General features: G+C 33.3%; 1 protein-coding gene across 3 annotated transcripts in view; it reads left to right on the top strand.

The window, feature by feature from the left end:
* LOC118205585 (mannan-binding lectin serine protease 2-like) overlaps positions 1-27016 on the top strand; it is a 232465-nt gene that overhangs the window by 133410 nt on the left and 72039 nt on the right. For all 3 annotated transcript variants that reach the window (XM_035377889.2, XM_035377883.2, XM_035377878.2), the window contains exon 3: positions 21199-21302. In XM_035377889.2, the coding sequence (XP_035233780.2) occupies positions 21199-21302 (104 nt within the window). The remainder of the gene's footprint in view (positions 1-21198; positions 21303-27016) is intronic.

Here is a 27016-nt window from a genome sequence, read left to right as displayed (position 1 = left end):
AATTTTGAGATAAAAGTTTCTGGGTGGTAGATTGTAGACGTTTCAACGCTAAATCCTTGTGGGTGGAGAGTGGTACATGATTCTCCGCCCACGGAAGTGCGACTTCATAACGCCCTTCTTCGTTTAGAGATACAGAATTTTCGAATTGCAATTTTGCTTGCAAATCCCTTTCCTCTCTAGCCTTTTTTGTAACTGGATCTGTTATTCCGATAACATCAAGCCTCCACAGTTCTGACAACGTGGCATCAGAAATATGTAAAGATAACGAAAGCGTGGAAAAGGAATTTTCTATTTCATAATTGTCAGTGTTCGCTTTCCCCATGACTGTCCACCCAAGTCTTGTACTTACAGCAACTAATCTTCCCCAAGGAAGAACTTCGATTTTACCTGTAAATAAATTTGCAGCAACATCTGCCCCTAACAACAAATGAATCTCTTGGGGGTTCTCCTGGAATAATCTGCAATTTCCATTTTCAAAAACATCACTGACGTAAATTCCTCTTCTTCTAAGTTCCCCAATCCAGTGTATATTTTTGATTTTAGGAACCGAAGAACATATTTTTCTTTCATCCAATACATTGATTTCGCAATTATACCGTTTATCTACGCTACCCAATTTTATTCTATAACGTTTATGTTTTTCCGAAACTTCTATGCCACCGAAAAGTCCGTGGGTTACACTTTGTTCACCTAAGCTTCTTAATTGTAACCTTTCTGCTGCATACCTGCTTATGTATGAGTTTTGACTTCCGGTGTCAATTATCGCTCGAACAAATTGGTTATTCCCTCTTCCATATATGCGAACAATTAAAGTTTGCAAATATACTTCTGAACATCCTGCTTGATTTGAAAGTACTTTATTTTCTATCTGTTCGTCTTTTTTAATTTCCGAAACCTCGACAGAAGGATTTTGTTTATTACACATAATAGTTGCATGTTGTTTTTTACAAATAGAACAAGTTATTTTTGTTCTGCAGTTTTGAGCCAAATGGTGTAATTTTAGGCATTTATAGCAAGCACATTTTCTTTTTAAAATGTCCCTTTTTTCTTGTAATGATAAGCCGGAAACGAAACTACAGTCATAAGTCTTGTGAAATTGATTACAGAAGACGCAGTTCATATTTTCCTCTCTGCCTTCGGATTTTGTAAACAAATCTGTAGCGGTCGGAATCTTTGGTTTATTATGTCTATTTGAGAAACCATATGCGCTTTTCGTTGCAGGGGGAAAGAAGACTGTCGCCGATCGGATACTTTTTGCTGTTGCGAAACCGTTGACCTTGTGCGTTCGCGGGATGAAAGTTCTGCGTGTAAAAATGACATTAAATCTTTTATGTTATAATCTGTGCCAACATTTTGTGTTCTATGAAATTCAAGCGTTAATTCTGAAGGCAATAACTTCAAAATCATCGGACACAGCAAAGCGCTGTAAGATTCCGATACAACATCTAACGCTTCGAGACATCTAATCTGCGTTTGTACTTTATCATACAAGTTACGAAATGTTTTTATGTCATTCGCATTTTTTAATGATTCAATATTCAGCAAATTATTCATGTGCGCATTAATAAGAATGTCTCTCCTTCCAAAACGGTCGTGTAAGATTTGAATTGCTGAATCATAATGCTTTGGCGATAACGGAAGTCCTTGAACGCAGCTAGCAGCTGTTCCTCCTAAATATGCTTTCAGGTAATTAAATTTGTCTACTTTGTTCAATGATTCGTTATTATGTATTGAGGACTCAAAACTATTCCAAAAAGTAAGCCATTGACTACTGTTCCCATAAAATACGGGAATCGAAAGTTTTGGTAATTTAACATTAGGTGTGTCTTTTATATTTTGCTGTGTGTTCGGTGCATTTAAGTCATGATTAAGTTCCTTAATCCGTTTCTTAAGCCTAAATTTCCATAACGTTATCTTCTCACGATATTGTTCTGTAATTTCGAATTCATTTTCGAATTCATCTACACTCAGAATTGGTTCAACTTCTACATCGGCATTAGCTAGTGTTTCGGTTTTAGCATTAAGCTGTTTTAACAATTCTTCGAGCTCATTAATACTACATTCAGATTTATTTAATTCACTTTCGATTTTCTTAAATAGTTTTGTAACGGCAGTTCTTAAGATACTTCTTTTCTTTTTTAATTTATCTACTTCAGCCATTATCTTTCTTAGATTCAAACACTTACACAAAAAATATACGTCTCATGAAAAACAAATATTTAACTCTTACTTAGAAAACAAAATTATTCTTCTGCTGAATACTTCAAGAACAAGTATTAAAATCTTCAATTTTAATATTCAGCTTTTGAATTCACTTTATTAGAACTTTTCAAAAAACCTGGCGTCCCTGTTCGGGCGCCATAAAAATGTTGCATCAGGTTCTTCTATTTACAATAAAATTAATGTAAAATTCCTTACCTGCTGCATCTTCAGTGTTCTCGACGCCAGGCTTCTAATAATCACGTTTTCCAGTAAGAGTTTCTATTACAATTAGCAGGCCATCTTGTCTTTTAATTATTTATTGGAATAAAAAGCTAATATACACTATTTACAAGGTAGGTGATAATTATTTTAAAACAGTACATTTTTAGTTCTGAGTCTTTACGCTCCTCAGAGCGGTTCCAATCTCGACTGCTTCTCGGAACTTAATTACAGCAAAAGTAAAGGAAGAGATGCCCGCCACCTAGTGGCAAGAATGTGACAGTTATATTTGTAGAGAAGTGGAAATTTAATATATTTTATTACTTCGTTACATTACTGCGTGGCAAAAGTGGAATGAAGAATTGAATAAAAAAATTAATACTTTTTACCTGCTGTTAATCACGGTGTGGAGACATAATGGTTTGGGGATATTTCGCTGCTTCTGGCATGGGAATTTTAGTTTTTATAGAAAATATTACGGATCAGTTTAAGCATATAAATATTTTTAATGAAGACATGTGCTACAAAACTTGGAATACAAAAATAGCTTCAATTTCCGAAGCAGGTCGTTTCGACACCAACGTTTCGACGCAATATTTTTTTCGTATTTTTATTTATTTTTAGAATAAATATGAAGTAATATAAATAAGTAATATGACTGATTTTTATTTATTGAATTAGCGATTGTTTGCATGCATATTTGAAATAAATATATGTGTGCATATGTGGGAGAGTGTTCTAGATTTTTGTTTGTGTCCCAGATTAGTGAGAAGCTCCCTCGCCAACGTCGAGGCCCCGGGATATTAGGGAGGGTTTTTTTTTAATTTATTTATTTCACAAAACAGCATCAAAAAGGCAAAATACAAAAAATTGGTAAATAAACATATGGTTACAAAGTAGTTATATTATACTGCAAACAAATATAATTACAGATAAATTAAATTACGGATAAATAAGATTACACATAAATAAGATTAGAGATAAATAAGATTACATCACAGAACTGTTATTATACTAATCCATTGTAAAATTATGCGCCCCACCTTTCAGGTATTCCATTATTTCTCGATTTTCAAAATCTTCAATTATTACTTTAATCCTCATATCAGCTCGCAGATACCTATTCCGCTTGTGCGGCGGTTCATCTCCAGGTACAAATTGTTCATAACATTGATCAACTGATTTTTGAACACGCCTGAGACCATCTGTGAATTCCCATAATGTGGGGTGTGAAATACCAAATGATGATGACACCAAATTTATTTGAATGATGATGCAAACTTATTCTAAAAATAAATAAAAATACGAAAAGTATGGCGTCAAACAAAAGCAAAAAAAGTATGGCGTCGAACTGACCCCGCGTCGAAACGACCTCGTGTCGAATAGACCACGCGTCGAAACGCTGGCGTTGAACCGTTGGCGTCGAAACGTTGGCATCGAACTGACCTGTACCGTCAAGTTCTATCAGGATGACGATCCTAATAACATGTCTTCGTAAATGTTTGCTTTACAACTGTCGTGAAGTTATCAAAACTCCTCCATATTCTCCAAACTTAAATCCTATCGAACATAAGGAATGGATTGAAGTAAAAAAATAAAGAAAGAGTATATTTCTTCGAAAGATCCACAAAAAATAATTTTAATGGAAAAACTGGAGCATTGTTACGTGAAAAAAATAGGTGAATTCATGCCAAAGCATATAAAAAATTTTAATAAAAAAGCATACAAAAATATAATTTTAGTTAAAGTATATCCAATAAGTATACAGACATATATCCAAGCAAAAGTATACCGACAGGCTCGGGCTCGAATCCCGATGAAGGCATGGATGTTTGTAAATGTATAGTCGAAAATCCTCTCGAATAGGAGGTGGTGGCAGGAGAAGAGGGGTGGTAGACTTTTGGACCCATAGCCCCAAGGTGCCTTTCCATCATGATTGGGGGCGGAACTGTGCAAAGTCGTGCTGTCGCCAGTATGGTGCTCAAGACTCTTGCCAACGACAGGCGCAATCTTGTACTCCTTGCAGCGATGAATTTCGTGAGCTTGTTCTGATGTCTTTGCCAGACAAGTGAGATAAGTCACAACAACACAACACAACACATTTGTCAAAAACATTTTGAATAAATCTTTTCGAAACAAGCAGATTTTAAAATAGATGATTGATAGTGTATATGAAAACAAGTGAAAAATACAAATGTCCGAAACCAAACGTGAGCCATTTTAAATGAAACTGTAAACATCAAACCCTTGTCTTGCGACGTCATGTGAAAGACGTGTTTGACTCAATCGAGCCAAAACTAAACAAACATGCGACGTGGTCAAAACTAAACTAAATCGTCAAACTAAACTAAATTGACGTGGTCAAAACTAAATCGGGCCAAAACTAAACGCAAGCGACGTGGTACGTCGTTTGGGCTGCACACCACAAAAGCTTACTGATTTTCTTAGCCGCATTCAGATGTTCAGATATATTTTCTTGAATGTTACCCTAAAAATGTCTTCAAAAAGGACATTAAGCTTTGGTGAGGGCCACGAAAGTTCTGCTAAAATTGTAAACAATGATTTAATAGGTATTTTAAATAGTGATAATGACATTAGTGATATTTTAGTTTCTGCACATAAAGGTTGCAAATTGTTGGTTAGTACAAACGATACAGACGAAGAAGACTACAGTAATCATTCAACAATCAGAGCTTATGGATAAAAAATCTGGAACTGCGCGGATATTCCTGGAATAAAAGTGGCAACTCTAAGTCAGTTAGGTGAAAACAAAAAAGAATCAGACATTTGGAATATTATATTCAGAGCTTAAATTGCGCAAGAGCCCGGTTCCGGAACTTATTAGTTTTTGCGATAAATCATAATTCTAGCCGGAGCCCTGAATCGGAAGGCTCAGGCGCTTCTTTTATGTAACTGAACAACAATTTCAGTAGAAATTTGATCTCGAAAATTTTATTTTTTGCAATAAAATTGTATTACAAATCGCTTAATAAATTTTAATTTTTCTCTTTACATTTTATTTAATTTAAATTATTCAATTGCTTTAATTTTTAATTATTTAACTATTTTAACAATAATAATTAATTAATTTTATTTAATTAAATAATAATCGATCAGTCATTGAATAATAATCGACTAATATTATTTATTAAAATTAATTGAATAATAATTAATTTCGTAATAATTAACTATTTAATTTTAATGAATTTAATGGTCATTTTATTTATTTCTTTACTTTTGTTCCTCTTTGCTGATGGTCTTCCATAGGGCTCCGGCACTTCTAATTTTAGAAATTAAGCCCTGATTATATTTGATCATACACTTTGCGAAAATATTGTCATGGATACGAATCCATAACCAAACCAAATCACGAGCAATTTAAATGAAAGCCAAATAAACGAGACTGAAGTATGTATAGGAAATAATAAGGGCTATTATGTATAATAATATATGAAATTTGGCAGTGAACAGAGAGTTCAGTTAGGTAATTCAGTAATATAACTCTCAGTTCAGTTGTACAGCTTTAACGTTTGGCATTTCTGTAATATACTCATAAATCTTTCAGAAAAGGGTGGAGTGATTGGACAGGATTGACGCTGGATTTGTGGAGTAATTCCCGCTTCGAACGCCAAACTGTGAAAATTAGCTGGACGTGTGACCGACCTTGGTGATTATGGCACACTTTTGCAACTCAAATCGCAAGGGATTTAAGATTTGAATACAGAAGGATAAACCCGACAGCGGCATATCCAGAATTATTTTATCATCATCATTTAGAGAAACTAGTTAAATAGTACTTATTTATGGAATACATATGAAAAGATTTTATCTTGTTTCATTTCAGCAAAGATTATAAATTTACAAAGAATAAGCTACTTTTCTTCTTTTAAACAAGATGCAGAACTCTCTAATGATATCTATAAAACTGAATGACAGAATTATTTTCAATTTGCCCAAACACATAATTTATTTCGAATAAAATAGAATACTAAAATTAATTCTTGTTTATTAAATCCTAAAACTGGCCACACAGCCTAGTTTTCCTTGCGAGAAAAGGAAATAGACATAACATCACTATGCTACTTATTCTATTTTCAGGTTCTTGAAGTGTTGCCATTCAGCAAAGCATAAAATATTCCTGAACAAACTGGACAATGCACTTCTTAATAATTTAAACCTTTATTAATTTATGATCTATATTTTTAACTTCTATTTCAACCTTAATATTTCAACCTTTATTATATTTAACCCTTTATTAATTTATGACTTCTATTTATTAACTTCTATTTAAACTTTAATAATTTAAATCTTTATTATATTATTTATAAATATATTTAACTGATATAATTTAAAATGTGTTTAATTCATAATATATACAAGCGGTAGATTTTTGAACAACTGTCATTCTATAAATGGAAGTTGTTTCTAATGCCATGCATTGCACACCTTAAGAAAGAATTGCTTATTTTATCTTTGCATTAAGGTTAATGAAAAAATTAAAAACCCGTTAATATATTATGAACTACAGCATAAGTCATTTATCAGTGTTTTTTTTTATTTAAAGAAGACATCCGTATAATTGGACTTATATCACCGTGTATAATTATTTGATTCTTCACTGCGGAGTTCTCAGTTACTGCTTTAATTTAAACCCTATTTACTCGCATTACAGCGAGGCCTCACTGTATGGATATAATATCTCCCTTGAGTCATCAACAGACTTTGACGTAATTAACAGAATACGTGAGTCTAATTACATTAAACTAATCTTCGTGATATATTAATTAATATGCTCACCAGAAATTAATTATGCAATTCTTTCCGGCAAAATTCCTGCGTTTCAAACTTTATAATAACATTTCAACTTTGATCTTTATTATATACATATGTTTCTTCAGTAATTCCTGTTGTAGTTAATGGCAAAGTGAAATGCTGTTTACGTTTCGTGGTGTCCATTTTACGAACATTAGAACGTTCTGCCTGTATCATGGAAACAGTTCTGAGAAAATTAAAGCACATATTCGTTCCTATAATTAAAACAGACTGCCATGTTCGGTGGAAGTTGTTTAAACAATGCCATGACTTGTTAATTTAAGTGGATTCCAGCTGCTGGTTTTCGATCGCGAAGCGCGAGTTGCATTTATTATGAAATAATCGTGGACTTTTCTATGCATGGCAACGCGTTCGTTATCTGCACGTTCATCCTGTTTTAATTAGATGTAGGAAGTATAGAATGTTATAATTCCAAATTACTGCACTCGAGAGAATGTTAGAAATCCCCATTTGCTTTAAAGGAAAACGACGAATTTCTTCCTGGAACTTTTCATTCGCCTTTATTTGCTGATAAATGTGAAAACACATTAATAATTTTAATCGGCAATCGTTTGCTAGTTGTTATAAAAAAACTGAAAAAGATTCTATACAATAAGCTTTTATTTTAAATGGGTATGATAATTAATGCACTAAAAGGGGAAAAATAATATATCATATGGTTTAATGGGAATAATAGATTAAATAACTTTATTTACAGAATTCATGTACAATTTTATATCGCGATTAATATAAATCTGAGGGGGCGCTCATTACAAATTAAGAAAGATAATGTTTTATACTTTTGACAGTGGAATAAAATTAATAGAAAATTTTAAATGATAGTCGCGTATACATTTGACAAAGCAATTAAATTAATAGATTTCGTTCTTTAAGCGCTCCGCGTTTTATTATTTGCTTCAGACTGCAACATATTTTTTAAAAAAATGTAGGAAATCGCTCAAGTAATTTATATATATACATAAAGAAGGGCAAATTTCGGTTCAATACATTTTTAGATGGTGAAATTTTAAAATTATAAACCTCAAATAATCGATAAAAGGTCCAAAATTTGATAAAAATTCAGAAATTAACTTCTGATTAATCTAATCAAGCTGATAATCTTTTCATTGATTTATCTAATCAATGAGATTTTCATATAACTTTCATTGATTAGAATTTTTTACGCAGTGTTAAGTGATGCAAACGAAAAATTATGATATGCTTAGTTTTGTTCGTTAAATAAAGTATGTGCGAAAAATCGTTTGAACATTAAATAAAGAAAATCTAAATCGAATTTTGAAAAACTTTCACCACACTAAATTCTCATCCACAAACTGGGGGAGTGGAAGCCCTAACTTGGAATTTGTTTTATTACTTATTTAATATTTTGTAAAACTTTAACGAATTTTTGATTAACAAACTCAACAATTTCAAAGCGAACAATGGCAACACTATACGGGAAAAAAAATTATCTCCAGCGCGTGAGATTCGACTGTGTATCGGAAATTTTAAACATATGCTCATCTTAAAATTATTTTGCGATATTGCTGTTGAATTGAATTTTTTGGTTTTAAATACGAAGAACCTGATATTAAATAAATAAAGGTAACGCAGAAAACGTTAGAAAAAGCCCTTTTGGGCGTAATATAAAGATCTGAAAACTTGTCAGATCTTCTTTCATATTTAATTTGTCTGTTGGTTAATAAACTAAGGGCCCAAAAGCATGAATAGAAGTTGTTTATTCCTGTTGTTATTAATTATTAGCTGAACACAAGAAATAATTCTATCTCGATTTATTAAAAACATTAAATACCTCTGATTTTTTACATTAATTATTTTTATTTTTAACCAATTTTATAAAATGTATCTCTGTTAGTAGCAATAAAGCATTATTTATCTACAAAATTCGGTAGGCTAAAATAAGACTGATTAGGCTTTCTTTGAATTTTAGTGAATGAGAGAAGTTTTTTCCTTGGTATTTAATGGCAGCAAAGCCCAGGAAACCTTTAAGAAAACAAATACTATGAGCGCTCCCTTCTATTGTTTCTTCTACCATTTTGTAGGAACAGCAAGTCAGGTTGACAAAGAAAAAGAAAAGAAACATCAAAGCAAAAGCGCAATATTCCGTATTGAAATTAAAAATCATAAATGTACAACCCACAGATGCACTGATGCATTTGGAATTCCATTTACGAAAAATCGATTCAGCGTTCTTTTCGAATTACTTATTCACAGAAACCCAACGGGAAAGCGAGTAAGCACTTTTTGTTGGTAGGTTTCTTGCAATTTCAATTCTGTAAAGAGCAAGGATTTGAAATTGCATATATATATATATATATTCGTATTTTACATTTTTAGGATTATAAAAATTTCTGCTGAATAATGCATTTTCAACAAAAATGCATTTCAGCGTTTCATGGATTTTTTATGTATTTTTTTTAAAAAAAAATTTGAATGTTAGGTTTAGTAAATTCAATGCATGACGCAGTGCCCTTTCAGTTTACTACCAGGCAATGTTATCGTGATTCGGTTTATTGTTATGATTAATTATTAACTTTCCAAGCTATGAATTCTTCTATTTCGCTTATAGCATTTAATATTTATAAAGTCTACTTCTTCCTTTGTCTCAAAATAATATTGATAATGATAATAAACGCCCCTTCTGTATATGCAATAAATAATTTAGTATACAAACGCACTTTTTTATTTAATACATTTTTAATATCAAGTTTATTATTTTAACTATAGGGCCGTAAGTTCTATAGCAGTTTTAGTAATAAGATTTTTTTTTTATGCTAGGAAACAAAATGGAAAAGGTTAATAAAACCTTTTATATTCTAAAGCTAAAAACAAGCATAAAGATATCTGTGTAGATAATTCACCTACAATTACACAGAAAATGAATGTATAGTGCTAATTTTCAGGCTTTTTTAAAATTTTATTTCAAAATTTACTTGAATACTTAATTTGTGTTCCAAGGTATAATAGCTTTGTTTTATTTTTTATTTATTTATTTAAATTTTATGGAAGTTTCTTGCAGCAATAGCTACGATAATTGTTATTGCTAAAAATATTCTTATATCATTTCACAAATTCAGAGAGCCCTTCTGCGACAGAGCGATAAAGTCGTTGAACTCTGGTAGTTAGTCTTAAGTTCGATTCCAGGTGAACGGTCTGGCTGCGTGGCCGTTTTCGTGGTTTTTCCGATGTATAAGGCCAGGTAACGAGCCAGTTCACTTAGAAAGTTCTTAATGAAGACAGCCTTTTCCTTGGGCAGATAACCCTCGTGTACTGTGTCATAATTAGCTAAACCAAGGCATCCAAATTCAGGTGTTGTTGAAATAAATTCTATCAATTCCGCTTTGTTAATTCATACATGGTTATTTATAGAAAGCAAATTTCACTAAGCATTTTCGTAGCTAGCCGTCTAAAATATTATACACGGAAAAGAAAAAATATACACTGTCTTCACAAAATTCCTTACCCGGACTTTATTTTCGCTGTAGGTGGTCGCATACATCTACTTTCAATTAAAAAAAAGTTTCAAATGACGCAGATATTTGTGTTTTTATATTTTAAAATTAAAATAAATAATAAAAAATCTAAAAGGTTTCAGGTTTTAACGGTCCCCCCCCCCCAAAGGGTTTGTTAAGATTTTTTTACAATTCCCGATGCAGCGTTAAGTGTTAGCACACATTTTTCTGTTTTTCCCGGCTTTTCTCACTTCATCAGTCTCACTCGTTTCTCAGTTCAGATTTTAATACTCGCCTAAAAGAGTTTGAACTCGCAGTCTACCAGTCTCCTCTTGCATTCACTAATGTTAATCCCATTTTTTTTTGTCTTTTTAGTTTTATTATTAAACCTCATTTTCTTCGCACTTACGCCATATACAATTCAATAACAAAGTTAAGCAACAAAAATTTTAAAATCAGCATATGTTTACAATTCCCTATGTAGTGTTAGGTGTTCGCATGCCTATTTTCTTTTTTTTTTTTTTTTTTTTTTTTTTTTCCCAGTCATATTATCAATTTCGTATTATCAATGTTCAGTTTTCTTACTAAGATGGCTTTACAAAACTCTTTCTTGTCTTTTTATTATCAGCGTTTTGTGTGTTTACTTTATGTATTAAATACCATATTCTTGGCGTTTACGCCACACAAAATTCCATTCAACAGCAAAATATTTAAAAACAGCATATCTTTAGAATTTCCTTACACGCTGGAGTCTTTAGTCTTACACGCTGGAGATTAAAATGTTTTATTCTGCAAGTGTTGCCACTACTCGCTTTGAAATAGTTGAGTTTTTTAACCAAAGATTCGTTAAAGTTTTACAAAATATTAAGTATGTAATAAAACAAATTCGAAATTCGGGCTTCCAGGTGCCAGATTCGGGTGGAGGACAACGTTATTAAGAATTCGATGGCTCTAAGTTCCGTTGTTTTTTCCACAGTGCGAGAAAAATACATCATGCAGATTCTTTCATTTTTTATTTCTTTAAATATAATACAAGGCGATTATATTGGGTGGCAACAGTCTGAAATGTGATTCAACACTTTTAGTGATTCGAGGTAAAATGCCGTATAGCTATTCTGGGCTAACGCCTCTTTGGGTTAATAAATTTAAGACGTTAGTAAATTGCGAAACAGTATCATTGAATGGCATTTAAGGGGAAAAAAATCAACTTAGATTTATTCTAATTTATTTACTAACCGATCCTTCGATGGAAATTGAATACGGCGTGAAACAGCGCTGATTTTAAAATTAAATTTCTCTACTACTTCTTCTCGTAGGTGAGCTAAACCTTTTTTATAACTATTAGAAAACTTTCCCGTATATAATTATAAGGACCGAAGGTACGTATAAAAAGTTAGATGTCGTAATAGTATTTACAGGATTGATGTCTTTAAATTTAGAATTGCAAAATACGAATGTTTGCGTCATTTAGAATATTTTCGTAATCGAAAGTATATGTCTACTACCAATGGAGGCGAAATAAAAGCTGGGTAATATTTCTGTGGACACGGTTAGAAGTAGTGTAAAACAAATTGATGTGGACTTGCTTGTACGGCTTATTAAATTATACACATTTTTGTTATACTTCATTTAAACTTATTTCCTCGAATTATTCTAACTTAATAAAACAATTCCTCAAGGCAAGTCGAAAAGGACCTCAAAAACTGCCAATTTTCTGTAATTGAAAGTATATGACTTCGACCATCGATTGCGAAAATAAAGGCCGGGTAAACTTTTTAACTAAAAGGACTTTTAAGCCGGATGAAGAGGGGGTATATGTGTGTATACTAAGATACCCACCCTCTTTACCTGGCTTAATACTATATATATATATACACACACACAATGTATTATACTAATATATTATAATTGTTAATATGATTGGTGTATCCACTATAAATAAATTATAAAAAAGTTTCAAAAATAGTAAGGGATGGTGTTAAGTTTTGATTCATAATTTAAATGTAATAAGTTTCTTTGTGAAATTTTAGCATCTTCTTAGAATGGTTTAATCTATTTCTACTAAATTATTAATTTAAGTCCTTGATATTTATCAAAAACTTAAATTAATAATTAAGTTTCACAAAATGTTGGTATATGTGTGCTTGTGTAAGGTATAACAAAATACGATTGCTGCGCTAAGAAACGATTGGGGAACTCACAATTAATCATTGTAAATTTGTTGTTCTTCCCCGTAAGTTCATCTGTTCTCCCAAATTCAAGATCTTTCCACGTTACATAACAACCTAAAATTAACCAATAGCAGTTTAGCTGTACGTATGCACCTACTTGGTATAAATACTCTTCGCAAGCAGCTACGTCATCCCTTTTCCTAACTTCCGCCATGCCAAAATCTCCACGCTGCCTTGCTTCCCTGTCTAAAATGCCTACGTCGGTACTTTTTTAAAACCAGTGTACATAAAAATTATCGTATTTAACTATGATTGGATAAATGTCTACGAAGATGATATGATATTTGTGAAAATAAAGATTGGTGAGTCGACAAAGTTTGGTGAGTTTTGGATTATATTCATTCCGGTGATCAATTCCTTTGAGCCTTTCCGTTTATAGCCGGAAAACTTCGCAGAAGGGAATCCCTCTTATTGAACAAATGGCTCATGTGTGTTTTATGTTTAAGATTTTGCATTTAATTTTCTCTTCTAACTGTTTGGTTTCTTATTTGAATATGACAAAGCACATGCTTTTATAAAAGATTTTTTAAGGAAAACTGGTTTATTTCCACGTTGCACATGGGAAAAGCAGCTGCGCAGCAGCTCATTCACCTGGTTTCAACTCGGAACGAACTACCAGTAATCAGCAGTGTTTAACCACAACCACTTCACCAATGATAAGGGGGCGTCCTAAGTACTAACACTACTTGGATGTCTTCCTCTCACGTCACAGAAACATATACATTCACGCAAATAGCCCTCCTGTGCTTTCCCATATTCAAATAACCTAACCTAACCAGGTTCCGCGGAACCCATTTGGAGACCACTACAGCTTTATAATAGTTATGGCCCACCAGCGGCCGAGCGGTAAAGTCGCTGAACACTGGTAGTTCGGTCCGAGGTTCGAATCCCGCGAACGGGCTGGCTGCATGGGCGTTTTCGTGGTTTTCCCCATGTGTAACGTATATACGAGCCAGTTTCCCTTAGAAAGTCCTCCACGAAGGCATCCCTTCCCTTAGGCAGATAGCCCTAGTGTGCTTTGCCATAATTAAATACACCAACACCATAATTATAATAGTTATGATGAGAATTTGCTATATTTTTCGAAAGAGATAAAGCGCATTTTTAATATTAAAAATAGTATCGTTATACTTACATTTTATTGGGTGACAGGAAATTTCTTTCGTAAAGCAAAAACAAAAATATCTTAACATGGGAAAGCTCTTGTTCCTTAATTGATTTTACACGAGAGAGGAAAAAATACACCGTGGTAGTCTAGAATTCTGTAGTTTCGTACTAAAATAAGAAGTACATTAAACCAGCTGGAAGAATAGCTTGTAAAGTGTTCTTGCCTGCAAGAGAAAGTTGACCTAGCCCTGAAAACGATCATTAATCATTGTTGAGAGATTCATTGCTGTGTGTATCAGTCAGCTGCATGAAATATTAAGATGGGGTAAAGCCTCATTGTTTATGTCTTTGATCATGTATCAAAATATATTTTATGTTGTCCAAAACCTCATTTAGCAATGTTGTTATATATATATTTCACTTTTATCGCGAGTTGTTAAATTTTCTGGCCTAGCAAGGTTCTTTTGTGAAAAATTTATCTCTGCTTGTAGAACTGTTTTTCTTTGCAATAAAGTAGTCATCTTCCATTAAAAAGAACTTGGGCATACGAAAATTGTTGTTATAAAAAAGAAAAAATTAAATTTTTGATTAGAACAATGCTAAAATATATAATGTCTTTATGTTTATGAAAAACTTGATAGTAAAATATGCGTGAAATTACACAGTTTTAATCAAGTGTACTAAGGTGTTATGGGGGAACTTTAATAATAATCTTGATCATTCGTGACTAAAAACAAAATTGTGGGCCTTCTAACGATTGCTGATTATCAGTCAAAACCGTCAAGCATAAATTAATGCAAAATGTATATAATAATTCATAATATGTATAATTTCTATAGTACTATCATTTATATTTTTATGAATTTTATACATTGGTACATAATTTTAGTGAAATTTTATGTGAAATTGTTGTATTTTTCTGTGTAAATGCAAAGCTTGAAGGAAATAATGCTCTGCCGGAAAAATAAGAATACAGAAGCAAGTCTATTTAATCATTTGTTTAATGGTGAATAAATAGCTATCTCGCTAACTTGGCGAGATATCGCCAAATTGGCAACAGTTTTGAGAGTAATTTTGATCACCAAATTTGGCGACAAGACGTAAAACTTAGCGACTACTATTTGGCGACATTTTGGTCCGGTCTCCTGTATAACTGTAATGGGTATCGCAATTAAATAACTGTAATTGATCCTGTATGCACCTGTAACCGTATCATGCCCTCATATGCCTTCCAGTAATTTTGAGAAGTACTAGAAAACTATGTACGACCAGAGAGAGTATCAGCGTCTCAGCAGTTGTAAGTTGTTAGTCCAGATGACTTCCAGATAATTTCCCTTTTTAAAGGGTGACTGGGGGTTATGCTGGTGATGGCGAATTATCGTCCACCACATTTTAGTTCGGGCGCCAGTTGTAGAGTCATTAGGATTTTTTAAAGCAGGAGACGTAAAAATGTTAAATGCCTTCGCCGAAATTCGAGGCCTGGATCTCTCGCATACGCGTCAAGTATGCTTCCATTTACACCATGAGAGCATGCGGAAAGGAGGGAGAAAATAACTTATAACATATCAATAAGAAAATTATGGAACTAACAAGTATTTTTTGCGGCACATTTATTTATTTAATGCATTTTTAAAATAGTTTTTATATATACATGTATGTTTTACTTTGTACTTTTCAATCTATAGAATACAGAGAAATAATAAAAAAAGAAAATCATCTGAATGTTAGAAAGTTATTCTATCTAGCCTGGCATAACATTACATTCAATTAATTTAAATTTTTGTTGAATTTAGAATTCCCATCTGATTTTACTTAAAATCGTGAACTTGTTAACGACGAAGTATTAAATTTTTCTATTTAAAAATTTTATCATTGTTCATTCATTTTCCAGGATGACAAAAATGGTCCAAAAATTTTTTATTAAAGAACCACGCAAAATCAACAAACTGCATTAGAAGTTCTAATAAATCTTCATTTAAAAAATCATAATTTTTCAATTTAGCCATCAGAATTCTAGTATGATTAATCAGGTCCTAAACGAGAATTTGTGGCAAAATTTTAAAAAAATTGAATCGGTTGAAAGGGAAAAAAAGGCTTAGGCAAACAGATAATTAAGTTAATTATCGGCAAAGCTCAAGATATTTTTTCAGATTTAATCAGAAAACTCAGCGATTCAAGAAGAGTGTAGTGGCACCGTCCTTTTACGTTCCACGCGTCAATGTTTTGCTATTAGGGGAAAACGTAAGATATTTAATTTTTCTGACTGTTACTGATTAACAAAATAAGCGATTTCAAAGCAATAAACGCAGTTCTTTATCGATATTATTATTAATTACTAGCTGGCCCCATGAAATGACACTAACTGGAAAATCATTATACATAAATTTTTATAACTGTTTTAGGCGGCTACCTGCGTAAGTGGCTAATATATTCTTATAATGTGCTCTGAAATGAATAATACGCATGTATATTTGCCTTTCAACTGCAATGTGACAGTGTGGTTTCATATGATGTATTATCAATAATACACCTGCTTTGTATCATTGATACACACTTGTTTGTAACCATTACACCTTGCATTACAATAACGTAATAAGTGAAGATCACAATTATATCGCTAACGACAAAATCCCAATTTTCCATTTTGCGCCAAATCCCTATAAATGGCATATCACTTTTCAAATTGTTGCCACCAAATATTATTGCCCTATATTAAAGAAATTAAATAATGAAGAATCTGCATGAATATATGTATGTTTCTCGCATCGTGATAAAACAACGGTACCTAGAGCCATCCAATTCTGAATAACGTAATCCTCCACCCGAATATGGACATCTGAGAGCCAAATTTGGAATTTGTTCTATTATCGATTTCATATTTTGTAAAACTTTAACGAATTTTTTTATTAACAAACTCAGCGATTTCAAAACGAGCAATGGCAACATTGTTCGGAGGAAAAAAGAACATTTTTACCTCCAGCGTGCAGGACAGTGTATCCGAAATTCTAAAGATATGCTTTTTTAAATTCCTACTATTAGCTCACTCTCCCTATATCTTGTTCAAATTTTCAATCGTTAATAAAATACTTTTGTTCTTCCACTCAAATTCAAATACTTTTTTTTTAACTTGTAGTGGATGACACTTGATGTTAATACAGTTTTTTCACATATTAAAGTCAATTCCTACTTATTCCTACTAAAGCTATGCTGTTTTCTTAACTATATTATAAGACATACAAATAATGACCGTTTATTAGGAATTCTCACATGCTGTAAAAAACAATTTTATAACAACTTATAAATAATAGTACACGACTGTGATAAATGGGATTGTAATATTGAACAAAAATAAGTGGCAACAGTAAGACAGAGTTGCAAGGATTTTTAAAATGTATGGAATTAAAGAACTGTAATTTTATAGAGTTGGATGAAGTGGATGTAATGTCCCAATATGTAGCGAAAATTCTCCCCATATTTCTATGTTAACGCGATAATAATATACAGTGGTGGCCAAAATTGTGGACACTTTTGGAAATTTTTATGTTTTTGAACTTTGTATGCTTATAGAAAATGTTACGTTTCGCAAAATGCAAACTTGTATATATCATTTTAAAGAGAATTTATTACTGAACTCAATACAAAACACAAAATTCAATTATTTCCAATACAAAAAAAAAGTTATATGTACTTTAATATAAATAAAAAACAATGTTATGAAGTGGTTTGTAATGTCTAGCTTTCCTGGCCAATCACTGTTCTTGTTCTGAGAACCAATCAAATGTTAGTAACTGCCAGTAGAAGCTGACATCATGTTTACACTTGAAATAATTCATTATTTTGCTTTGTTCTGTAGAAGGAGGACCTGTTTCTTATACACTGCAATTATAAGTAGGATTTTTTGTAAAAATTTTTAATATTTAGTCCAGAATCAATGACATCAAATAAAAGAGTAGATTGGACACCTAGAAAGAGATGTAATATTATTGTGTTACGAGAAAGTGGTCTTTCCTATGCTGAAATTGCAAGACAGGTGGGTGGTTCAGTGACTACATCTGGAGTCTGAAAGTTTGTTTACGATATCAGGAGACAAATTCAATAAAAAAAACAAAGAAGGAAAAGGCCGAGAAAGGTGCACCGCATCTATTGATGACAGAAGAATAAAACGACTATGTCTTCAAGATAGAAAAATGTCATCAGCGGCCATCAGAAGTGATCTGAATGATGCTGGTGTTTCTTTCAGTTCAAGAACAATCAAGAGAAGATTAACAGATGTTGGACTGAGAGGTAGAATTCCACGAAAAGAGCTTTATCTTAATTTTCAGCAACGAAAAAGAAGACTACGGTGGGCAAAGGAACACATTAATTGGACAGATGATCAGTGGTCACAAGTTATATGGAGTGATGAAACTAAGATATCGTTATTCGGTAGTGATGGGCGAAAATATGTAAGACGTAGAATAGGGGTGTCAGCCGATAACATCGCGGCAAAAACATCGCGGACGAAAACGTCGCGGAGAAAACAACGCAAGGCAAAAACGTCGTGGTACAAAATATCGTGGGAGAAAGCATCGCAAAGAGAAAACATCGTGGTACAAAACATCGTCGTCGAAAATAATGCGGTTCAAAAACTTCGCAGTTTAAAAACATCGTCGTCGAAAATATCGTGGTAAAAAATAAAGTATCTACAAATCATCGCATGACAACTTCGCAGACATGCTTTTTTCAGGTTTTAATAATTGTAAAAGGATGTTCCCATAATGATTTGTGAGCGCAAGATGTAAAGAAGGATAATTTTTACTTTCACATTTTTTATTAACCAATAAATTTTTGCTGAAAAAGTAAGAAGGAAACTTAAGCATAAAAAATTAAATGCAAATTATAGGTTATACTTTTCATGAAAAATTACCAGTAAAAACTTCATAAAAATGATTTATTAATGGCATTTGTTAGTTAACTATGTCGGTTTAAAATTCTATTAATTCTATACGTTGCATTAATTTTCTATGCTTAAGTTTCATTCTTATTTTCTCAGCAAAAATTTATTAGTTAATAAAAAGTATGAAAGTAAAAATTATCCTTCTTTACATCTTGCCATCACAAATCAATATGGGAATATCCATTTACAGTTATTAAAGCCTGAAAGAAGCACGTCTGCAATGTTATCGTCATGCGATGATTTCTAGATACTTTATTTTTTACCACGATATTTTCGACGACGATGTTTTTGAACTGCGAAGTTTTTGAACCGCTTTATTTTCGACGACGATGTTTTGTACCACGATGTTTTAGAACTGCGATGTTTTCTCTTTGCGATGTTTTCTCCCACGATATTTTGTACCACGACGTTTTTGCCTTGCGTTGTTTTCTCCGCGACGTTTTCGTCCGCGATGTTTTCGGCTGTAACCTAGAATAGGAGAAGAGCTACATCCTGACTGCATTCAAGCAACTGTGAAAAACTCAGTTAGTGTTATGATTTGGTCATGCATGTCAGAAGATGGTATTGGTCGCCTTCATGTCATCGGCGGGACACAGAATGCCAGAAAATACATTGACACTATTCTAGAACCAAAACTTAATAAACTTCCATCAGAGATCTCTTTCCCAACAATGCTTCCAGATCATCAGAGATCTTTTTCCCATCAAAACTTCCATCAGAGATCTCTTTCTCAACAATGCTTCGTTTATTTTTCAGCAGGATTCTGCTCCTTGCCACACGGCCAAAATATCGAAAGAGTGGTTTCGTACAAAGAGCATTAAATTGTTGTCATGGCCAGGAAACAGTCCTGACCTGAATCCTATCGAAATTTGTGGCACCGTTTGGAAACCTCTTGTCCGAATGAGGCGCCCATCAAATAAAAGGGAACTAATTGAGGCTATAATTGTTTCTTGGCGTCATATAATATCGAAAGAAGAGCTTAAAACTCTTGTCAGCTCAATGAAACGTCGATGTGAAGCTGTAATCAAAAATAAAGGGTACCCTACTAAGTACTGATAACTCACTGCAATCATCACTATCTAATGTATATCGATAACTATTATCGTTTAACTTTTTTTTGTATTGCAAATAATTGAATTTTGTGTTTTGTATTGAATTCAGCAATAAATTCTCTTTAAAATGATATATACAAGTTTGCATTTTGTGAAACGGAACGTTTCCTATAAGCATACAAAGTTCAAAAACATAAAAATTTCCAAAAGTGTCCACAATTTTGGCCACCACTGTATGTTTAAAATATAACCCTTTAAAATGTTCCTTGCTTCGTAAACGGAGAATTCGAAAAGAAAACGAAAAGAAACTACAACACAACGCAAGCGACGATTAGAAAAAGAAAAACATAAGCGCTAAGAAAAGCTTGCATATGAAACAAAAAAAGAAAAGCGTCAACGCTTAGATAAACGAAATCAAAAGTTACAGGATGCTTCTCAAGAGCAGCGCGAAACTCGATTGTTAGCTGATCGTCAAAGACATGCATTAGCACTAGCTATAAAAAAATGAAACTGAAGAACAACGCAAATTACGATTACAAGATTACTAGTATTAAGTAATATTACTATTAATATTATGCAGTCATATATCTAGGACCGAAATCTCTTCGCAGCAGGTCAAGCATATGTCGCCTTGAGTCGTGTGAAATCATTAGATGGAATATTAATTGAAGACCTGGACTACTCGAAACTCACTGGAAAGGTTCCTTGCAATAATGAAGCATTACAAGAGATGGATAGAATGATAAATTATAGACCACCATCAGCTTCATAAATTAGAAACGAAAAAATGTTAATAAAAAGTAACTAAATAAATTTTCTCTTTATTGACCTAAGTCGGAATTGACTTAATTTTTTTATATATATTAATTGTTTTAAATTATTTTGTGATATTGCTGTTGAATTGAATTTTATGGTTTAAGTGCGAAGAATACGATATTTAATAAATAAAGGTAACACGCAGAACGTTAAAAAAATCCCCTTTGGGCGTACTAATTTCTCAATTTAATTTTCCAAAGAAATTCTTAAGATATGGAATACTTCGAATGATAGGTGTATACAAATTTTTGTAATATTTTTTAACTGTTAGGTAAATATTGTAAGCATATAGTAAAAAATTATATGAAAATGTGCAATCGGTATACTCATGTGTATTTCTATATTTTCAGGTGCTCTGGCTTAAAGAACTGTAACTATAGCTACTCGGATGAGACCGAAAAGAAATGTTCGAATCCAGAAGGATCGTACGTAGTCCGCTACGACTGCGTTAAAGGTAATGTTTTGAACAGTATTTAAATTTTAAATAAGCAGAAATTTAATTATCAATTATGTCATTTGAATTACGTCAGCAGTTACGTCCGTGCATGCGAATTCCTTAAAAAGCCGTTTGCTTTAAGTTTTCCTAACAACTATATGTTGATTAATACCTTTACACCGTGTGTCGTCACATACATATTCGCTCATCCCACAGGTCTGTGCAATTTTTATGGCCAAGTATAGAGAAGTTTTTAAAGAATCTCCCTACTTTGCTCGAATATCAACAATTTATTTTTAAGCCATATATCCTTTACAAAACTGAAACACTTTCAAGCAAGAATATCTTCAAGCGAAGATCTTTGAAGTGTGAGGACTTCTACATTTCTTGCTGGATATTGCGATAACTTCTAAATTCATAGAAGTTAACTTCTGAAGGTTAGTTATAAGGAACAAGTCACCTAATTAAGTAGTGTTACCTTTAGTTATTGTGACATAATTAAGTAGACGTCTCAATGCCTTTCGTTGTATGGTCTACCGACTATGGAATCAGTTCGAATCCGAAAATTCTGTATCTAGATGACATTTTCCAGGCAGATGAAGAGTTACACCACCTGCGGGAGACCGTTATTTAGCTTTTTCGGCCCGAACACGGAACAGCAACATTACTTTGCCTCAGGTCATTTAGTGGCAACAGGGACAAGAGCCTACTACAGGTCTGTATGCAAGACGACCAATTGTTTATGTCTCCTCGACCCGAAGACACAGAGGTGTCCGTTTATGTTTGGCAAGGAAACACGTCTCCTGGACCAGTCAACAATGGCGTCTGCTCTCTGTACAAACGAGTCCAGGTTCACACTGGAGAGTAATTTAGGTCGTCAATTGATCTTGAGGGAACAACGCACCAGATACAACCAATCCACGCTGTGGAAAGACAGTTACAGAAGTGGTGGAATAATGGTTTTTGTTGGGATCTCTCTCGGTGGACACACTGACCTGCATCTGTTCCATAGAGAAACTTTAACCGGCGTGAGATATGGAGACAAGATCCTTCATCAATATGCCCTCCCCCCCCAATATGCCGCTGCCTATTGGTCCTGGGTGTCTTCTGATAGACGAAAATGCGCGACAGAACCGATTTCGGGTTACTGAAGAATATCTTCAGGGTCTCGGTATGCAGCGGATGGAATTCCAACTCAGTCCTCAGACCTGAATATAGAGCATCTTTGGGACTACTTTGGGGGGGGGCAAAAAATAAACTTGCCTTCACTACGATTCACAGTTATCTACAATGAGACACTTTTAAATAGAAAAAGAAAGCAAGATCATATGTTAAGTATCATAATTTCTTTGCACGTTCGAAGAAATTTATTTGTTTTTTAAGCAAGTGTGGCGGGCGTCACCCGACTCTGAAAGTGCATACGGGTGAGGCGCCACCCGACTCTGACGAGCGGGTGAGACATGTCATTTCCGTTTAAGAAGTTAACAAACATCTTTTTCCGAAAAGGTACTTATATCTCTCCCCCATAGTTTTTTGTTAAGACATATTTATTGACGAAGCAGAAAATAAGATAAATGATCCGATACTTTAAGCTATTGTTCTTCTACTGTGCTTGAAACAGTACACCTTTATTTAGCCTAAGTCATTTTGGAACTTAATGAAAGTTAGAGTTGAACTATAGACATAAAACACAATATTGGTCTGAAGACGTTTCATTTGTAACTCATAATAAACATAATATTCTTAGTAACATAAGAGACAGCAAAGTGACTACATTTGCCGCCTTCAGGTAAATAATCTGTTTAGGTTAGACACCGTGTTGTTAAACACAGTGTTATTTATTGCATATTAACAATAAAATATGTAATATAATACGCCACATAATGATACACATAATATGTAATATATATGTGTAAATATAAAACACCGTGTTATTTATTGTATATTTAATCGTGCATTCTTTTTAAACCCTTTTTAATCGTTGAAGAAATCGTATATCCTCGCTGAACCTCAAGTAGCAACTTTAGAGATTAGGACAGCTGGAGCCAAATATACCTGTTATAGAAGCCGTATGCAGCGCCACCTAGTATAGAATAGAAAAACCATTAATTAAGTCATCAATTTTTGAGAGAATAACATGATACAACATGTTCAAAGAATACATGTCATATAGCTGAAAATTATAAATTATTTATTATTAGAATAAATAAACACCTTCTTTTAATTTTTAAATTAAACTCTACAAAATGAAATACAGAATGGCACAAGAAGTGTCTTACTATTCAATCACACCATGAAAGTTTCAGCATTATACACTGAATGTTAGAAACGCGTGCTTTTATTCATGCAAAATCCGGTATAAGTCAGGAGAAGTCAACAATAGACACAAATTTACGGTTACACAAAAGCAGTTTCGGAGATGGCGGATAATGGCCGATTAAGTCCTGCATAGAAGTTCATTATATTTTCTGAAGAAACGAAGAAATTGGTGGCGACATAAATATGTGTTTCGCGCTCACTCTGATGTAGACACAGGTTGAAATAAAGCATTATCTGTGCATCCACGTAGGCATATTAGGTTAGGTATCGCCGGGCCTTGCTAATTGCTAAGCTTCCGTCCTGGATGGAATTCCGAGGACAACACCCCTTCTACCCTACCACAACCTCTCGAGAGGATTTCGGCTTGCCGTACATTTTGTGTACCGCATTGCCGCACAGACGGTATGCATTTACACACAACCGTGTTCGTTCTTAGAGATTCGAACCCAGGCTCTTTGCTAAGGCAGTCAATGTTAACTACTATCCCTTCTGGACGGCTGGACACTTTGGTACTCACATTAGGGTTTGTTTGAGCTAACGGAAGTATATGGCACTATCGACACTGCTCCACGGTTTCAAGAAAACCAGTTCTTCTTCAGTTGAAAAATCTGAATTTCACCTATAGCATGGAACCGACTCCTTTTGTTCAGATAGACACTAGTGTAAACAGCCTTTACATACTCAGTGACTCACGCGAAACGGACCGTGCCCACACACTGCAAATGTTGTTCTTGATTTCTTATATGAGATGTTTAATATACATGTAATGTCACATCGGTTCCCTGAACGTTACGAAGGTGAGAGACAGCGCATAGCTCGAACATTAATCCATACGATTTCTTTTCGCAGGATTTTTTTAAAGAAAAGGTAATTGCAAGTAAGCTTACAAATGCAGCGAAACTCAGTGCTGTTATCTGGCAGTTTCAGAAGACGTATACCGGAGGTATACCTCCTTTTCAAAAGGTCATGGAACAAAATATGGGCACAATTGAAACATTCTGCATGAAACTCACTAAACTAACTTAACTCCATGCTCAGTCATAAAGCTAGAAAAAAAAGCTTAGGAACAACTCATGAAAGGGGGCACTAGGAAATTTTCCCATTATCGTTTTTACCATGGAAAGTGTGGTGCAGCTAACTCTACAGACAGTAAGAAAAACTGGAACAAATATACAGTGGCTCCCAAAAGTGTTCGTACACTTATGATTTTCATTGAAATAGGGCTTTATTCATTAATTAAAAGTAAACTTTCTGAATGAGATTTTAATAAGCAGATCTATAATCTATTCGTAACAAAATTATATGAAATATTCTTAAAATATAGCGAAACTTTGTTTTTATTTATTTGGTTTGGTTTATTAAAAATACGGCAAAGCACACTAGGGCTATCTGCCTAAGGGGAGGGAGGCCTTCGTGGAGGACTTTCTAAGGGAAACTGGCTCGTATACGCGTTACACATAGGCAAAACCAGGAAAACGCCCATGCAGCCAGCCCGTTCGCAGGATTTGAACGTCGGACCGGACTACCAGTGTTCAGCGATTTTACCGCTCAACTTTGTTTTTAAGAAATTAATAATAAAAAAATGGCAAGCATTTTATCTCACAAAAGTTTCGTACACTGAAATATTTTTGGATAAAATCAAAATTAGAATTATCGTTTGCCGCTTTTTTTAATTTTTGCATTGTGGTGGCATTTAAAACATCGTTTGCTTTAATTTTTTATTGTTTACTTCATAGCATTCTATTTATTATTGAAAAATGGGTCGCAGTCGAAAAGAAATTACAAACGGCATTCTAAAATTGATCATTTTTCACCATAATAGTGGTAAATCAGTTCGAAATATCCCTAAATTAGTTAATTTATCCCACTCTACAGTGCAGTATGTGATAAAACGCTTTAAAGAAAATCGAATTGAAAACAAGGTAAGGAAAGGTCGACCGAGAAAGTTAACTAAACGTGATGAGAGATTTATTATTAGAAAATTTGTGAAAAACCCACGTTTGTGTGCTGTAAAAGTTTCTGCAGAATTTAATGCAAAGTTTTCTACTTCAATTTCATCTTAAACTGTTCGACGAGTTCTCAGAGAAGCTGGATTACATGGGCGTTCTGCCCGTAAAAAAAAAATTTTGTTAGGGAGAAAAACAGAAAGCTTAGGCTTTCATTCGCAAAATCAATGATAAATACACCCGAAACGTACGGAATAATGTCCTATTTGCTGACGAAAGCAAATTTAACGTTTTTGGTTCCGATGGTCGAATAACTGTATGGAGAAGAAAAAATTAGAAACTTCATTCTAAGAACTTAGTTTTAGCAGTTACGCATAGTGGTGAAGGTGTTCTTGTGGGGGGGGGGGGCATGACAACATCGGGACTAAATAATTTGGTATTTATTGATGGCATAATGAATCATTCTCTTTATTTAAATATTTTAAGAGACAATTTAAAATTATCAGCCAAAATTTGGGTATTGGAAACAACTTAATTTTTTATCATGATAACGATCCTAAGTATACGGCTCTCAACGTTCGCCTGTAGTGTCTCAATAATTGTTCACAGGTTTTGAAAACACCACCTCAGTCGCCAGATTTAAACCCCATAGAACACATTTGCTGGAGGTTAGAGTACGAAAACACGATATCAAAACGAAAGATGGAAGAATGGATGAACATTGATACAGAAATAATAATAAAAAAAAAAAAAAAAAAAAGGAGTAAAATCTATTTCTAGACGTTTAAAAGCTGTTGTGGATACTAAAGGATATCCTACTAATATTAATTTATCGAAAAGTGAAAATATTTACTAATATGTCAAAATTAAAATTAAAATTAAAATCTCATTCAGAAAGTTCACTTTTAATGAATGGATAGACCCCTATTTCAATGAAAATCATAAGTGTACGAACACTTTTCAAAGCCACTGTATATGGGAGCACCAAAATATTTCAAGTGCTTGGCACTTCTTCAAATCTTAATCCGTTCGTACTGAGGCAGTTAATCGTGCATTTATTTTGTAATAATTTCACGATAAATAGATAGGAAATAAATAAAAAAGATTATGACATTTCGTACTCGCACTACCCATTTCAGTAAGTGGAAGTGTGAAATTTAAATTGGCAAATTTAGTTCCTAGGAAAATACTTCCTAAAATTTAATCCGTAGCAATTCATTTTGGATATATTTCTAAACATAACAATACCCCTTCCTAATTTTTACTTCCTTGTACGAAATAAAAAGGAAGTATTGTAATCGCGAAAAGTTTCAGGTAGCATATTTCAACGAAAATATCCATTTTGACCGCTATCGAATGAAATTTAACTATGTTTTTGCTTGATATCTGTACGTAAGGACAGAATAAAAGACTCTTTTCCTCCAAAAAAAATTATAAAACTGCTTTAAAATGAATTCTGAAGAGAAT

Source organism: Stegodyphus dumicola, chromosome 9, assembly GCF_044657685.1.
Source record: "Stegodyphus dumicola isolate Sdum_Otavi_A_Nest chromosome 9, ASM4465768v1".
In the NCBI taxonomy this organism is placed as follows: Eukaryota; Metazoa; Arthropoda; class Arachnida; order Araneae; family Eresidae; genus Stegodyphus; species Stegodyphus dumicola.
Note: the sequence above shows the minus strand (reverse complement) of the source record. Positions and strands in the feature narration are given on the sequence as shown.